Raw genomic sequence first — 17,269 nt, forward strand, 5'->3', positions numbered from 1 at the left:
ATACTTAAGTATATTTAAAACCAAATAGTTTTTGATTTGCGCTCAAGTATTATTTTACTGGGTGACTTTTACTTGAGTCATTTTGTATGAAGGTATCTTTACTTTTACTCAAGTATGACAATTGGGTACTTTTTCCACCACTGAGTAATGGTTACAATCTGGTACATAGCATACAGGTGAATATAATGGTAAAATTGACCTTGTCCGAGAGAGATTTGCGCGGTTATTAACACATCACAGCAGGGTAAGCCTAAACAAAACACAGACCTTATATGAAGCAGTTCTAAAATCCCCTATGGCAAAATTAATGGTGGAAAAACGATTGGAATAATTTCCGGGTTTCACCGCTAGGCTTTATGGGTATTATGACTCGTATTGTGGTATTCAATTCCCGCAGGGATCACGTTCCCATAGGCCTATTATACATGTATGCAGTCAATGTACTGTAAAATGCTATGGCATATATTTCACGAGACACAGTTTTTTAGGCATAATTTTCTGAAAATCTGAGATGAGTTCACTTCCCCCAGGGATCACTTTCACGTTCTAAAAATGAGAAGATCTCAATTGTATCGTCCTCGCGTCTTTTCTCCTCGTCTCCTCAGAACACATTGGAGGAGAAGGTCAGAGGGGCGGTACCTCTGGTTCTCTCATCCAATGAGTTTTGAGAAGGAGACAAGGAGAAAGGAGAGGTCGCGTGGATCAGCCATTGAGAGCATCCCAATGATCAACATAAACAGCCGTGCCTCTCGCAAGTCTTTCGTTTTCGGTCAAACATTATCGATTCATAACTTTCCGAAAGATGGCTGGTTTAGAGCTTTTGTATAGCTGCGTAGCAGGCAGTATTACCTGTCCACAAGACGTCGTTGTGTGTTTTGTTCACTGGGAAATTGTAAAGAGTGGGTACAAATGCCTTGGGTTAGGAGATGAGGTGAGTGTGATGCCAGCAGGCTACAAATTATTGATTTTATAATTCCATATCTTATAGCTAATTGCTTTAGAGTTTACTGACAACGTCACAATTTGTTAACAACGCCAGATTAGCCGTCTGACATGTATCCTCGCTAACCAACTATAGTTGGCTAGTTAATTTACAAGCATTAATAATTATAGTTGGTACTCTAGTCAATTGGCTAAATTAGCTAGCTATACTTAGCTGTAGCTAGTTAGTTAGCAAGGCATGTCAGACTGCTAATCTGTCGCTTGGTAGCCAGTTGTGATGCTGTCAGAAAACTGGGTTGACAAATTAATACGTTTCTTGAATTTGTATGAATGCCAATATGTAAATAATACTCATTATTTTGCTTATGTGGATGTGTTTTGTGAATTAGCTTCCCAATCGCTATCAGTTCTCTAGTTAGATTTTGTAACACGCTAATCAGGCCATATACCATAGGTATGACCAAACGATAATACTATTTACTGGTTCAATTACGTTGGTAACCAGTTTATAATTGCCATAAGGTACCTCGTGGGTTTGTGGTATATGGCCAATATACCGCGGCTAAGGGCTGTATCCAAGCACTCCGCGTTGTTTGCCATATACCACACTTACTCGGGCCTTATTAAGGTAACCACCTGAAACTGGACACTTTCAGAAGATGCATGTTTGGCCGAAACGAGAACGAAGATAGTATCGCCTAGTTAAAGTTGGTTGAAATGCTGTGCTACTCCTAACTGTACCTAACATGTAACCCCCAATTATAATGGATACCACATCTGTTTGGTTAAATCAAGTTCTTTGCTCTTAAAATCTGTAGCTAGGACTGTCATTCTTTGTATCTGATCCATCTACGAATATGAGTGTGGTTACATTCTTTCATTCTTAGTTTAAATTTAAAGTGGCGAGGTTAACATTGGGCTGAAACAAACTCATGATTGTGGCTTTAAATAGTTATCTTGAGAGGGTCTGACGTTATGCAACACGACGCGTGACGATGCATACCTGTTTAATTATGAATTAATAAATCTGTTATTTACATTTAATTCAGCCTCAGAGTGGTGACAAGAAGTCGGAGTTGCTTCCTACAGGGTGGAATGGCAGCAAGGAATTGTACACCCTGCGGTACAAGTCAAATGATGACAAGTCTAATTTCTTGGTCAAAGCCATCACTGTGGATTCCACATTGATCTTCAACTTAATGGTAACTATACAGTTATTCAAAATGTTATTTCAAATCTTAAGTGGTTATTTCTCAGAAATGTAGTTAGGCTACATCTACATTAGGCCTAAGTGTGGTTCTTTTCTATTGTGTCAGGACTCGACCACTGAACAGGTGTCAGACCTGACAATGAATGTCAGTGATTATGTGGATGCAGATCATTTGCAGACATTTGAAAGGTTGGTAAATATGTAATATTTTTGGGGATGTATTGATGTCTTGCTCAATTTTAACAGTACTTAATGGAGCAAAAGTGATGAACAACAGATTTATAAGTATTTGGATAAGGAAATCCACTGGACCACACATTCTTTGAATTTGGTGTGTGCGTGTGGTGGGTCATGACTTTTTTACACCAATTCTTGCTTTGTTGCCTAGAGTCTTAGATGAGCTAAATACAAATATTCCAACTTCAAGTAAATATTTCTCAACAATCCTTTTACACTGAACAAAAATAGAAACCCAACATATTAAAGATCCCAGAAATGTTCCATATGCACAAAAAGCGTATCTTTAATTTTGTGTTTATATCCCTGTTAGTGAGCACTTCTCTTTTGTCAAGATAATCCATCCACCTGACAGGGGTGGCATATTGAGAATATTTTTTTTTCTTCCTTTATTTTAACTAGGCAAGTCAGTTAAGAACAAATTCTTATTTTCAATGACAGCCTAGGAACAGTGGGTTAACTGCCTTGTTCAGGGGCAGAACGACAGATTTGTACCTTGTCAGCTCGGGATTCGATCTTACAACCTTTCGGTTACTAGTCCAATGCTCTAACCACTAGGCTACCTGCCGCCCCTGATTAAACGGCATGATCATTACACAGGTGCACCTTGTGCGGGGACAATAAAAGGCCACTCTAAAATGTGCAGTTTTGCTGACTGTGGGAATGTCCACCGGAGCTCTTGCCAGAAAATGCAATGTTCATTTCTCTACCATAAGCTGCCTCCAACATCCTTTTAGAGAATTTGGCAGTACATACAGCCGGCCCCACAACCGCAGACCACATGTAACCACGTCAGCCCAGGACCTCCACATCCGGCTTCTTTACCTACATGGCTTGTCTGAGACCAGCCACCTGGAAAGCTGATAAAACAGTGAGTTTGCACAACTGAAGAATTTTTGTACAAACTGTCAGAAAGCAACTCAGGTAAGCTCATCTGCTTGCTTGTCGTCCATACCAGGGTCTTGACCTGACTGCAGTTTGGCATCGTAACTTACTTCAGTTGGCAAATGCTCACCTTCGATGGCCACTGACACGCTAGAGAAGTGAGCTCTGCACTGATGAATACCTGTTTCAACTGTACTGGGCAGATGGTGTCGTGTGGGTGAGATGTTTGCTGATGTCACCATTGTGAACTGAGTTTCCCATGGTGGGGTTATGGTATGGGCGGACGTAAGCTACGGACAACAAACATGCTTGCTTTTTATTGATGGCAATTTGAATGCACAGGGATGCTGTGATGAGATCCTGAGGCCCATTGTTGTGCCAGTCATTTGCCACATGACCTCATGTTTCAGCATGACCACGTGTTGCAAGGCTCTGTACACAATTCCTGAAAGCCAAAAATGTCCCAGTTCTTCCATGGCCTGCATACTCTCCAGACATGTCACCCATTGAGCATGTTTGGGATGCTGTGGATTGACATCTACGACAGCATGTTCCAGTTCCCACCAATGTCCAGCAACTCCTCACAACATTCTACTGGTGACAATCAACAGCCCAATCAACTCTATGTGAAGGAGATTTTTTTTTTCACCTTTATTTAACCAGGTAGGCTAGTTGAGAACAAGTTCTCATTTGCAACTGCGACCTGGCCAAGATAAAGCATAGCAGTGTGAACAGACAACACAGAGTTACACATGGAGTAAACAATAAACAAGTCAATAACATGGTAGAAAAAAAAAGAGAATCTATATACAATGTGTGCAAAAGGCATGAGGTAGGCAATAAATCGAATAATTACAATGTCGCGCTGCATGTCGCGCTGCATGAGGCAAATGGTGGTCACACCAGATATTGACTGTCTTTCTAATCCATGCCCCTACTTTTTTTTAAGGTATCTGTGACCAACTGATGCGTATCTGTATTCAGTCATGTGATTTGGCGCTTACAGATTGTCGCTTCGGGTTCTTAGGAAACTATGCAGTATTTTTTTTAATATGTTATTTCTTACACTGTTACCCCAGGAAATCTTAAGTCTTATTACATACAGCCGGGAAGAACTATTGGATATAAGAGCAATGTCAACTTACCAACATTACGACCAGGAATACGACTTTCCCAAAGCGGATCCTCTGTTTGGACCACCACCCAGGACAATGGATCGGATCCCAGTAGGCGACCCAAAACAACGGCGCCGCAGGAGGAGCAGGCAGAGCGGTCTTTTGGTCAGGCTCATTAGACGGGCTCACCGCTCCCGAGTATACTACTCACCGGTGTCCAGTCTTTTGACAACAAGGTAGACAAAATTAGAGTAAGGGTTGCCTCCCAGAGGGACTAACATTCTCTGTTTCACGAAAACATGGCTCACTCGGGATACGTTATTAGAGTCGGTACAGCCACCTGGTGTCTTCACGCATCGAAACAAACATCTCTGGTAAGAAGAGTGGGGTGTATGCCTTATGATTAACGAGTCGTGGTGTGATCATAACAACATACAGGAACTCAAGTCCTTTTGTTCCTGACCTAGAGTTCCTTACAATCAAATGCCGACCACATTATCTACCAAGATAAATCTCTTCGATTATAATCACATCCCTGTGTATCCCCCACAAGCAGACACCTCGACTGCCCTGAAAGAACTTCATTGGACTCTATGTAAACTGGAAACCACATATCCTGAGGCTGCATTTATTGTAGCTGGGGATTTTAACAAAGGTAATCTGAAAACAAGGCTCCCTAAATGTAATCACCATATCAAATGCGTGACCTAGGCTGGCAGCATTCTGGATCATTGCTACTCTAACTTCCGCGACGCATACAAAGCCCTCCTTTCGGAAAATCTGACCACGACTCCATTTTGTTGCTCCCAGCCTATAGACAGAAACTAAAACAGGAAATGCCCGTGCTCAGGTCTGTTCAATGCTGGTCCGACTAATCGGATTCCACGCTTAACCTCGCAAGGGTAGGTGGTACGCTACCGTCCCACCTGGTCAACATCCGGTGAAATTGCAGAGCACCAAATTCAAAATACAGAAATACTCATAATAAACATTCATAAAATATACAAGTGTTATACATCGGCTTAAAGATTTACTACTTGTTAATCCAACCGCGGTGTCAAATTTCAAAAAGGCTTTACGGCAAAAGCATACCATGCGATTATCTGAGGACAGCGCCCAGCACACACAACATTACTAACAGTTACCAGCCATGTAGTCACAAAAGTCAGAAATAACGATTCAAATTAATCACTTACCTTTGATCTTCATATGGTTGCACTCACAAGACTCCCAGTTACACAATACATTTTCGTTTTGTTCAATAAAGTCCCTCTTTATATCCAAAAACCTCTGTTTTGTTGGCGCGTTTTGTTCAGTAATCCATTGGCTCAAAGGCAGTCAGAACAGGCAGACAAAATCCAAATAGTATCAGTAAAGTTCGTAGAAACATGTCAAATGATGTTTATCAATCCTCCGGTTGTTTTTAGTCATCAATATTTCAACCGGACAATAGCTTCGTCAATATAAAAGGTAAACAAGAAAGGTGTGCTCTAGGTCGCGCGCACCAGGTGGCGCACACCAAAGAGGTCTGGGGACTTTCCACTATCCACTCACTCGGTGGTCTTACTCCCTCATTTTTCAGAATACAAGCCTGAAACAATTTCTAAACCCTGTTGACATCTAGTGGAAGCCATAGGAAGTGCAATTTGAGTCCTAAGTCAATGGATACTGTATTGGCATTCAATAGAAAACTACAAACATAAATCCATCCAGGAAGAGGGATTTTTTTTCTTCTCTGGTTTTTGCCTGCCATGTCAGTTCTGTTATACCCAGACATTATTTGAACAGTTTTGGAAACTTTAGTGTTTTCTATCCAAATCTACTAATTATATCCATATCCTAGCTTCTGGGCCTGAGTAACAGGCAGTTTACTTTGGGCACGCTTCTCATCTGGAGGTGAAAATAGTGCCCCCCTACCCTAGAGAGGTTAAGGTCGAATCCGGAAACTATCATCTCGAAAACAAAACATATATATTCTTTCAGTGAAAAACGGAACCGTTCTGTATTCTATCTAACGGGTGGCATCCATAAGTCTAAATATTCCTGTTACATTGCACAACCTTCAATGTTATGTTATAATTACGTAGAGTTCTGGCAAATTAATTCGCACGAGCCAGGCAGCCCAAACTGTTGCATATACCCTGACTCTGCGTGCAATAAATGCAAGAGAAGTGACACAATTTCACCTGGTTAATATTGCCTGCTAACCTGGATTCCTTTTAGCTAAATATGCAGGTTTAAAAATATATACTTCTGTGTATTGATTTTAAGAACGGCATTGATGTTTACGGTTAGGTACAGTCGTGCAACGATTGTGCTTTTTTCACAAATGCGCTTTTGTTAAATCATCCCCCGTTTGGCGAAGTTGGCTGTCTTTGTTAGGAAGACATAGTCTTCACACAGTTCGCAACGAGCCAGGCGGCCCAAACTGCTGCATATACCCTGACTCTGTTGCAAGAGAAGTGACACATTTTCCATAGTTAAAATAAATTCATGTTAGCAGGCAATATTAACTAAATATGAAGGTTTAAAAATATATACTTGTGTATTGATTTTAAGAAAGGCATTGATGTTTATGGTTAGGTACATGTTGGCAATATCATCAACCATGTGTAGTTAACTAGTGATTATGATTGATTGTTTTTTATAAGATAAGTTTAATGCTAGCTAGCAGCTTACCGTGGCTTCTTACTGTATTAGCGTAACAGCAGGCTCCTCGTGGAGAGCAATGTAAGGCAGAGCGTTGGACTTGTAACTGGAAGGTTGCAAAAACGAATCCCTGAGCTGACAAGGTAAAAATCTGTCTTTCTGCCCCTGAACAAGGCAGTTAACCCACCGTTCCTAGGCCGTCATTGAAAATAAGAATGTGTTCTTAACTGACTTGCGTAGTTAAATAAAGGTGTAGGGGGGGGAAAAATCGGCCAAGTTGGTGTCCAAAAATACCGATTTCCGATTGTTATGAAAACTTGAAATCGGCCCTAAATAATCGGCCATTCCGATTTAATCGGTCGACCTCTACATGCAATACACCAAATTAAAGCTACACTTGTTGTTAATCCAGCCGCAGTGTCAGATTTTTAAAAAGGCTTTACGGCGAAAGCAAACGATGCTATTATCTGAGGACAGCACCCCATCAAAGACAGACAATCATATTTCATCCCGCTAGGCGCGACACGAAACTCAGAAATAAAGATATAATTCATGCCTTACCTTTGCCTAGCTTCTTCTGTTGGCACTCCAATATGTCCCATAAACATCACAAATGGTCCTTTTGTTCGATTTAATTCCATCGTTATAAATGGACATTTTGGCTATATTTGGCGCGTTTGATCCAGAAAGCACCGGTTCCAACTCGCACTACATGACTACAAAATATCTCATAAGTTACCTGTAATCTTTGTCCAAACATTTCATACAACTTTAGGTCTTTTTTTTAATGTAAATAATCGATAAAATTTAAGACGGGATAAACTGCGTTCAATACCGGACGAAAACAGTGAGCGCGTTCCAGGTCGCGCGCACAAACATTAGAGTGCACCTGGAGTGACGCAGGAAAATAACAGGGCTACTTCTTCATTTCTCAAAAGGAAAACATCAACCACTTTCCAAAGACTTGACATCTAGTGGAAGCTATAGGAACTGCAAGCATATTTCTATTAAAACGGGCTTGCCATAGAAAACCAATGGAAAACAGATTGACCTCAACAACAAAAAATTCCCTGGATGGATTGTGCTTGGGGTTTCGCCTGCCAAATCAGTTCTGTTATACTTGGACTTTATTCAAACAGTTTTAGAAACTTTAGAGTTTTCTATCCAAATCTACTAATTATATGCATATTCTAGCTTCTGGGCCAGAGTAACAGGCGGTTTACTCTGGACACCTTATTCATCCAAGCTACTCAATACTGTTCCCAAAGAAGTTAACTCTCGCAAGGCTGCCGTCCCAGACCGCATCCCTAGCCGAGTCCTCAGCCTATGCGCAAACTAGCTGGCTGGTGTGTTTACGGACATATTCAATCAATCCCTATCCCATTCTGCTGTTCCCACATGCTTCAAGAGGGCCACCATTGTTCCTGTTCCCAAGAAAGCTGCACAAAACGACTATCGCCCCGTAGCACTCACTTTCGTCATCCTGAAGTGCTTTGAGAATAGTCAAGGATCATATCATCTCCACCCTAGACCCACTCCAATTTAATTACCGCCCCAATAGGTCCACAGACGACGCAATCACAATCACACTGCACACTGCCCTAACCCACGTGGACAGGAGGAATACTTATGCGAGAATGCTGTTCATCGATTACAGCTCAGCATTTAACACCATAGTACCCTCCAAACTTGTCATTAAGCTCAAGACCATGGGTCTCGACCCCGCCCTGTGCTACTTGGTCCTGGACTTCCTGATGGGCCGCCCCCAGGTGGTGAGGGTAGGTAACATCACCCAGCTGATCTTCAACACTGGGGCCCCAGAAGGTTGCGTTCTCAGCCCTCTCCTGTACTCAGACAGCGTGGTGAAGGCGCAACAGCGCCTCTTCAACCTCAGCAGGCTGAAGAAATTTGGCTTGTCACCAAAAACCCTCACAAACTTTTACAGATGCACAATTGAGAGTATCCGTCGGGCTGTATCACCGCCTGGTACGGCAACTGCTCTCGCCCACAACCGTAAGGCTCTCCAGAGGGTAGTGAGGTCTGCACAACGCATCACCGGGGGCAAACTACCTACCCTCCAGGACACCTACACCACCCGATGTCACAGGAAGGCCATAAAGATCATCAAGGACAACAACCACCCGAGCCACTGCCTGTTCACCCCGCTATCATCCAGAAGGCGAGGTCAGTACAGGTGCATCAAAGCTGGGACCGAGAGTCTGAAAAACAGCTTCTGTCTCAAGGCCATCAGACTGTTATTAAACAGCCATCACTAACATTGAGTGGCTGCTGCCAACATACTGACTCAAATCTCTAGCCACTTTAATAATTCAAAATTGGGTATAATAAATGTGTCACTTTAAACAATGCCACTTACCCTACATTACTCATCTCATATGTATATACTGTGCTCTATACCATCTACTGCATCTTACCTATGCCGCACGGCCATCGCTCATCCATATATTTATATGCACATATTCTTATTCATTCCTTTACACTTTGTGGTGAAATTGTTACATTACTGCACGGTCGGAACTAGAAGCACAAGCATTTCGCTACACTCGCATTAACATCTGCTAACCATGTATGTGACCAATAAAATTTGATTTGAAATCCATAGATTAGGGCCTAATCAATTGACTGATATCCTTATGAACTCAGTAAACCCTTTGAAATTGTTGCTGTTGTGTTTTATATTTTTGTTCAGTGTAGATACAATGACAAGATGTGTCAAAGCTCCTTGTGACAAAATACATTTTCATGCATTACAATTTTTATTCCAGTTCTGTACAGAATGATCCTTATTATTCCTATAAGTATCTAAACCGTGTTGATATTGACATGATCCTCCCCTCTGTCAGTGTATTCAAAAATGCAGAAGATTTGTCTCAGAAGGTGAAGAGACAGCTCCTTCCCTCAGTGCCCGCGCCAAGAAAGGAAGACAAGAGGAGCAGAGAAAAATCCGATGACTCCCAGCCGGACAGTGACCCTCTCCGCATTCCCACAAGGCATCCACAGACCAATAGGCAGCCTAACTGGTTTGTACAACATACCTTACTACAGGTTTCTTCAACTGGTGAATGTTGGGCCAGTTGATGTTCACCTTAGTAAATAAGAACATTACTTGAATACCCCTACTGTACTATATCAGCTGTAGTCACTGATTTATACTGAATGTTTTAGCCTAGTAACATTACAAAATGGTATTTATGAATATGTTACTCATTGCAGGAAAGTAGGTGTGTTGCACGTCACTAATTTACAAGAGTGTCATTTGAATGTAAACACTTCATGTCCAATTTCTAAAATTCTCCAGTAGAAGGCCTTGCTTTTATTTCTTAACTCGCAACCGTAAGCTAATTTCTGTAATTGGCTTGCCATTAACTTGTAAATAATGACTAAGTTTATTTTCATGTAATAATGAATACAAATTAGCTTAAGTGAAGACGTCAGCTATATGATATGGTCATTATTTGAACTGGCTAGCCAGCTTACTTAAGGTTATCTGGCTAGCTAACAAGCTAGAAATGAACCAAAACAAACCAAAACATTGTTTAGAAGTTGCTTTTAGTTGCCTGGTTTGCTATATTGACATACTACATTTTAAACGGATGGGTTGATTGGTGGTAAAAATACACCAGTTATGCTATTTTGGACCACCAGGACAAGTTTGATGTCGAAGACAAAATAGTGTTCATGAGGTCACTATGACAACTGTCAACAGATATATCAATACACGGTATAAACCAGCTCTTAGTCTGTTTAATTAGTACACTACCCTACTCACTCTGTTTAGCACATGGCCTCATACAAATCCTTAAAGAGATGGTTGGGGCTAAAGCTTAAGAGCGTGTGAACGATGCTGAATGGTTGTAGACCGAGCTCTCCATTAGGTGTACCAAAATATTCGATGGGCATTTTCTCATAAGTGGGGTTTATCAACTTTCAAAGCAGAATTACTTTCCCATTGTTTCTCAACTCTAGTGTATGATATATAATTTTCGATTTCTGAGTCGCTACTTTTATCCAATGTTAACATAATTTCAAATTTTGCTACATAAGACCGTATTACCAACACACCAGCAGTCAATTTCCAGGTGACCGTTTTAGTCACGGTAATTAGGTTTCTCCAAGCTCTGGTCATTAGTAGTCTACCAAACTTGATAACTGCCTGGTACTCTGTCCCTCTAATCTCTCTGACATTAATGCAAATGTAATTGCAAGTCTAATCAAACACTTCATGAGTGGTCATGTTGCGCAAAATTTCTATAGGCTATGCAACTTATCTAATATTAAGCACATTACTTCTCTTTACAGCAGGAGTATAGCCTACCTGGCTGGCATGAAAATGAACCACGGGAAAATGTATCCTCCATTCGCTATTTAAGTGCATGGATGACATTTTATTTTTTCCCCGATGCCCCTGTTTTGAAACAGGTGCATGATAATGGTCTATTCTAAATCAAAACAAGTTTCACACGTATAGTTGCCGTTTACATACACTTAGGTTGGCGTCATTGAAACTTGTTTTTCAACCACTCCACACATCTTTGTAAACAAACTATAGTTTTGGCAAGTCGGTTAGGCCATCTACTTTGTGCATGACACATCATTTTCCCAACAATTATTTACAGGCAGATTATTTCACTTACAATTCACTGTATCACAATTCCAGTGGGTCAGAAGTTTACATGCACTAAGTTGACTGTGCCTTTAAACAGCTTTGAAAATGTCATGGCTTTAGAAGCTTCTGATAGGCTAATTGACATAATTTGAGTCAATTGGAGGGGTACCTGTGGATGTATTTCAAGGCCTACCTTCAAACTCAGTGCCTCCTTGCTTGACATCACGGGAAAATCAAAAGAAAATAAATTGTAGACCTCCAAGTCTGGTTCATCCTTGGGGGCAATTTCCAAACGCCTGAAGGTACCACGTTCATCTGTACAAACAATAGTACGCAAGTATAAACACCAGCCGTCATACCGCTCAGGAAGGAGACGCGTTCTGTCCTAGAGATGAACGTACTTTGGTGCGGAAAATGCGAATCAATTCCAGAACAATGGCATCATGAGGTAGGAAAATGATGTGGATATTTTGAAGCAACATCTCAAGACATCAGTCAGGAAGTTGAAGCTTGTTTGCAAATGGGTCTTCCAAATGGACAATGACCCCAAGCATACTTCTAAAGTTGTGGCAAAATGGCTTAAGGACAACAAAGTCAAGGTATTGGAGTGGCCATCAAAGCCCTGACCTCAATCCTATAGAAAATGTGTGGGCAGAACTGAAAAAGCGTGCACGAACAAGGAGGCCTACAAACCTGCCTCAGTTACACCAGCTCTGTCAGGCGGAATGGGCCAAAATTCACCCAACTTGTGGGAAAGCTTGTGGAAAGCTACCCGACACGTTTGACCCAAGTTAAACAATTTAAAGGAAAAGCTATCAAATACTAATTGAGTGTATGTAAACTTCTGACCCATTGGGAATGTGATGAAAGAATAATAGTAGAGCGAATGATTTATTTCAGTTTTGTATTTGTAACTTTTCACCATCTTAAAATAAAGTGGTGATCATAACTGACCCAAGACAGGCAATGTCAGGAATTGTGAAACTGAGTTTAACATTTTTTTAAAAATGTATTTGGCTAAGGTGTATGTAAACTTCCGACTTCATCTGTAAGTGTTGATACTATATTGACGTGCATGCATACTTTTCACATTTTGTTTTTCAGTTAAGATCCCTGCGGGTGAAAGGCACACCGTTGAATGTACATTGATTTTGTATTTAGTTGGCAGCTGACGTGAATTGGATGTACAATCAAATCAACCAGTTTTCTACTTTGGATCAATAGATTTAGTTGACATCTGACAATACCTTGCATGGGTGCAAAACTATATGCGGTCTTTAATTTGCCGTGTGTGTTACGATACCACGACGCAGACTTAATCTCTTGAGTGTAACAGTCCTAATGTAGAAAAACTTCCTCATGTTGTCACCCAGATTCACATTTGTTTATTTTGCAAGCTATAACTCACAATATTTTAACAAAGTAGGTTTTAAAAGACCATAGAGTGAAGTCTGCTTCGTGTTACACTAGTGGTGTCATGTGTTTTTCAGGCCAGACCCCATGGCTCCTTTCGCTGCAGGTGGAGCTGATCTGGATCCCTTTGGGTGAGTTTCCCTCCTGCACTCAGCAATGGTAGAACAAGGGACAATGAAGCAGACGTTGGACCATTCCTCACAATGGCTGGGCTTTTTTACCAAAAATGTTTTGTGTACTGTACATTTCTCTCGTTCATTACAAAAAGTAATAGAAATTGACATTGAATGAGATCCTCAAGACATCTTGACTGCAAAGCAATTGTTTTCTTTGAATTTAAAGCACTAGGCGCTAAAGACATTAATCCAACCACTCCGAATGAGTCCTCCAAATATGTAGATGGTATTCATTTAAAGGACTATTCATTTATTTTAATTTACGATTACGTGACTTGAATTATGCGGACAATGAAGATCAGGCTCAAATATTAGGAAAGTGGAAAACTCTTGAGTCACTATCACAGCAAATAGAACATGCTATCTAATGCAATATACCAATGACTGCTCTGTTTCTGTGTCTCCCAGTGGTCGTGGAGGAGGGATGATCGTGGACCCTTTGAGGGCTGGTTACCCCCGCTCGGGGTTTGACCCCTCTGGTGGGCTCCCTGGCATCCTGCCGCCGGGAGCTGTGCCACCCGGGGCCCGCTTTGACCCCTTTGGGCCTGTCGGAAGACACAGACCTGGGTAGGAGTTATTTCCTTGTATTTTATTTTGGGTATTAATAATGTTCACCATTTTATAAGGGTTTCATAAGTAGTTTGCTCACCATTGTGAATTATTCCTACATTTGTAAATGTTAGTAAGCTGTAAAAGTGTAGTTATTTACAGACTTTGAACTATTGATTATATTCATTATTTACAGTAATGTATGAACTATACACCTTATAAATTATTAATCATTCGTGCATAATTGGAAAGTTGTGTAAGTAATACATCTATTTATTGCTAACTAGCTAACATTTACATTTGTAGGGGTGTTGGGGTGTGTTGGGGACAATAAAGGCCACTCTAAAATGTGCAGTTTTGTCACATAACACAATGCCACAGCTGTCTCAAGTTTTGAGGAAGCATGCAATTGGCATGCCAACTGCAGGAATGTCCACCAGCGCTGTTGCCAGAGAATTTAATGTTAATTTCGACCATAAACCGAGGCAGCTTAAACGTTTTTTAAAAGTTTGGCTGTATGTTCAACTGGCCTGAGAACAGCCACCTGGACAGCTGATGAAACTGAAGAGTATTTTTGTCTGTAATAAAGCCATTTTTGTGTGTGTGGGGGGGGGGGTAGAGTGTGTCCGATTTTGGCTAGGCCTAGTTCCCCAGTGGGTGAGCCTATGCCCACCCATGGCTGCGCCCCTGCTGAGTTATGTGAAATCCATAGATTAGGGCCTAATGCATTTTTTTCAATTTACTGTTAACTCAGTGATTGTGTTTTTATTTTTGTGCATAATATTTATAAATGATATGCCTTTTATAATTGATTTGTTATAGCGTGTAACCTCACTTTTATTTGATGGGATTTATTTGACATGGATAAGTGTACAATAAATAACATTCCGGTGTTCAAATCAATCCAAGTGTTCCTGAGTTAGGAAAAGAGATGGATTTTCATCCGTATGTTGGGTAAGAAAGCGAAGGCTATTGTAAACACACACAGGTATTTGAGATGCAATATGTCAGTCAGTTGTATGTAACTGAAGTCGAGGTTAAATTCTTCTAGGCTGTCATCTAAGAGTGGGGGAAAAAATGGCTGGTGTGGTGGGCCGTCACAGAAATTGCCCACCAGGTATGTCTTGAGTGGGGCATTTGTCGGAGAGTATGGATGTATGACTGTATTATGCTTTGTGGTTTCCAGGCCAGACCCAGATCACATGCCGCCGCCAGGCTATGATGACATGTTCATGTAGAAGAAAAGGCACTCCTCTGCTCTTCACACTTCCTGGACCACTTCCTGTCTCTGTAATGCAAGAGGAATACACACTTAGACAGGCTCTGGAACTTTGGCCCCCAAAAAAATATATTTAATAAAAATAAAAAGTAAATTAACCTCCCGCTTTGACACTTCCTGGCAGCTCAATGTGTAGTTCGTTCATTCATGCATGCATGATCTATGAGCAGAGTTAGTTTGGCTTGAATTAGCCACAAAATTCCTAGTTTGAAAGCAACTGTTTTTCTGGAAGCTGTGCTTTGTCATTTTCCCCTCATGTGGGCCAGCCCCTTAGCAATTCGATTTCAACCAATGAGCTTCAGCCCTCGTCATGCAAGTGACCGCTAGCAAGATGCACATACAGCAGAGTGAGAGAGAGCAATAACCTGGTGCACGTAGGTGACACTACCTTCACGAACTACTGGCTTAAAAAGTATACTAAAGTACTGGAGAATCCCTTTTAATAAAACTGTTAGACTAATTTGTTCAGTGTGAGGAATAAAGCTACTTTGTACACACTTTTTTTTGGGGGGGGGCTTATTTGGAGGGGTTCTAATTGAAACAACATTTTGGAGTTCATAGTCAAATGTTCAAGCAGCTAATATTTGTTTTGATTTTCAAATGCTGCTTGCAAAGACTGGCTTTTGCTGCTTGTGTCCCCAAAAGTAAAATGTGAGAACCTGTCCAATTTGTTTTACAATCTAAGTCATTCGTATACACACCTACAGCATTAGAAATGTAATGATTTGATCCAAGTTATGTCTGCTACCCAACTTAACATGATAGTTTGCTTTTACTGGCATCTTATTAAAATATGTTTTTCAGACTTCACTGGTTTAAGTCCAGCAAAATGTTGTAATAAAATATTTATTACATTCCAGTTTTTGTAATTACTATTTTAAGTTTTTGTGTTAAAAAAAAAAAAGCTGGAATGCAAAACACTGTAGAATGAATAGGCTACATTAGAAGCTGTCAAATACTCAATTTTAATAACGGCCTTCAGTGTGCTCAGGAAATCCTGCCCTCTATTTTTAGTCACAGTATATACATTTCTTTGCTCCATCTATTACAGCTCACCTTCACAAGAGCATAAAACTAAAGTATGTAGCAAATGCGTTCACTATTGGGAAAAGATGCCAAAGGATAATTTTCTTCCCTTTTTCGAGAACTTTCATACCATGTAATCTGAGTGAATATAAGTTTATCCCAGCATAATGGGATATGTATGTACTATCGATGATTCCCAAAAATTGTAGATCCAGATTTCTGCCAGATGAAATAAGATGAACACTAAAAAGTAGGTATCCTCAGATGGCCTTGATATCCATCATGATAGATACACCGTGCTCGTTTTCACAGAGAAATCTTATTCACATAGCTAGCTGATGCTCTGCCTGTGTTCTCTAAGGTCTGTCTGCGCCCCCTTGAATCTAATTAGTATAATAAAAATCCACAATCAGTTGAAATTTGTTTTTTGCTTTGGATTCGTCTCAATGAACCTTATCCTTCTATGTCGCACTTCTGCGGTGAAAGGTAACAGAGCTAGAGCGGTTTTTGTCAGACCATGAGACATCCCGAAAATCGGTCTTCTCACAAAATCGTCTCAAGCGTCGGTTTGGTCTATAAACTATTATTGCTCCGTTTTTGCTCTACCCCCACAAGCGTCTTGGGACTCGTCTGAAGTCAATACAGCCGTAGTGTCAAAGTTTGGGCTACACACTAATATGACCCCTTGGTGCAAAGGTGAGACTCTCATGAACACGTAAACTCATCTGAAGGTCCCCGGTACCAGTTAAAAAAATGTATGGAAGTATATATGGAGACTGTTCAGTGTCTAAAATAAGGGGTTAAATATATATTTTTATATTGTTTCCTGAATTTCTATATCTCCGATATTGGACAGATGCTTTAGAACAAACTTCCTTTTAGGTCCCACCAAAAAACCTCTCTTGTTCCATGTAATGTTATTCAATGCGTTTGTGTGGGCTAATGGCAGTAAGGCCCACATTTTTAATTAATTTTTTTTTAAATCAAGTGGTCTTTCATTCAAAATCAAATGGCTAAATGATCCTTGGTATGACCTTCTTGAAACAATTCCATATAGCTTAGTAAAACCCTCTTTTTCTCTGTTTCTCATTCCCCACCCACTACTGTTAATGGAAATGAGAGTGCAACTTATTTGGCAAAAAAAAATCTAATTGAAATCAA

The 17,269-nt window shown here is 40.6% G+C and overlaps 1 protein-coding gene and 1 long non-coding RNA gene across 3 annotated transcripts in view; one reads left to right on the forward strand and one right to left on the reverse strand.

The window, feature by feature from the left end:
• LOC139535351 (uncharacterized) overlaps nt 1-337 on the reverse strand; it is an 11,885-nt gene extending 11,548 nt beyond the window's left edge. For both annotated transcript variants that reach the window (XR_011667101.1, XR_011667102.1), the window contains exon 1: nt 268-337. This is a non-coding gene — a long non-coding RNA (uncharacterized lncRNA). The remainder of the gene's footprint in view (nt 1-267) is intronic.
• Nucleotides 338-682: 345 nt separating this feature from the next.
• Nucleotides 683-15,941, forward strand: psmf1 (proteasome inhibitor subunit 1). The gene is made up of 7 exons (XM_071334678.1): nt 683-931; nt 1,992-2,144; nt 2,259-2,341; nt 9,903-10,079; nt 13,156-13,209; nt 13,663-13,821; nt 14,990-15,941. Exons 1-7 carry the CDS (start codon nt 803-805, stop codon nt 15,039-15,041), a joined length of 807 nt encoding a protein of 268 aa, XP_071190779.1. The 5' UTR covers nt 683-802; the 3' UTR covers nt 15,042-15,941.
• The last annotated feature ends 1,328 nt before the right edge of the window (nt 15,942-17,269 follow it).

The sequence above is a fragment of the Salvelinus alpinus genome, chromosome 12 (genome assembly GCF_045679555.1).
Source record: "Salvelinus alpinus chromosome 12, SLU_Salpinus.1, whole genome shotgun sequence".
NCBI lineage: Eukaryota > Metazoa > Chordata > Actinopteri > Salmoniformes > Salmonidae > Salvelinus > Salvelinus alpinus.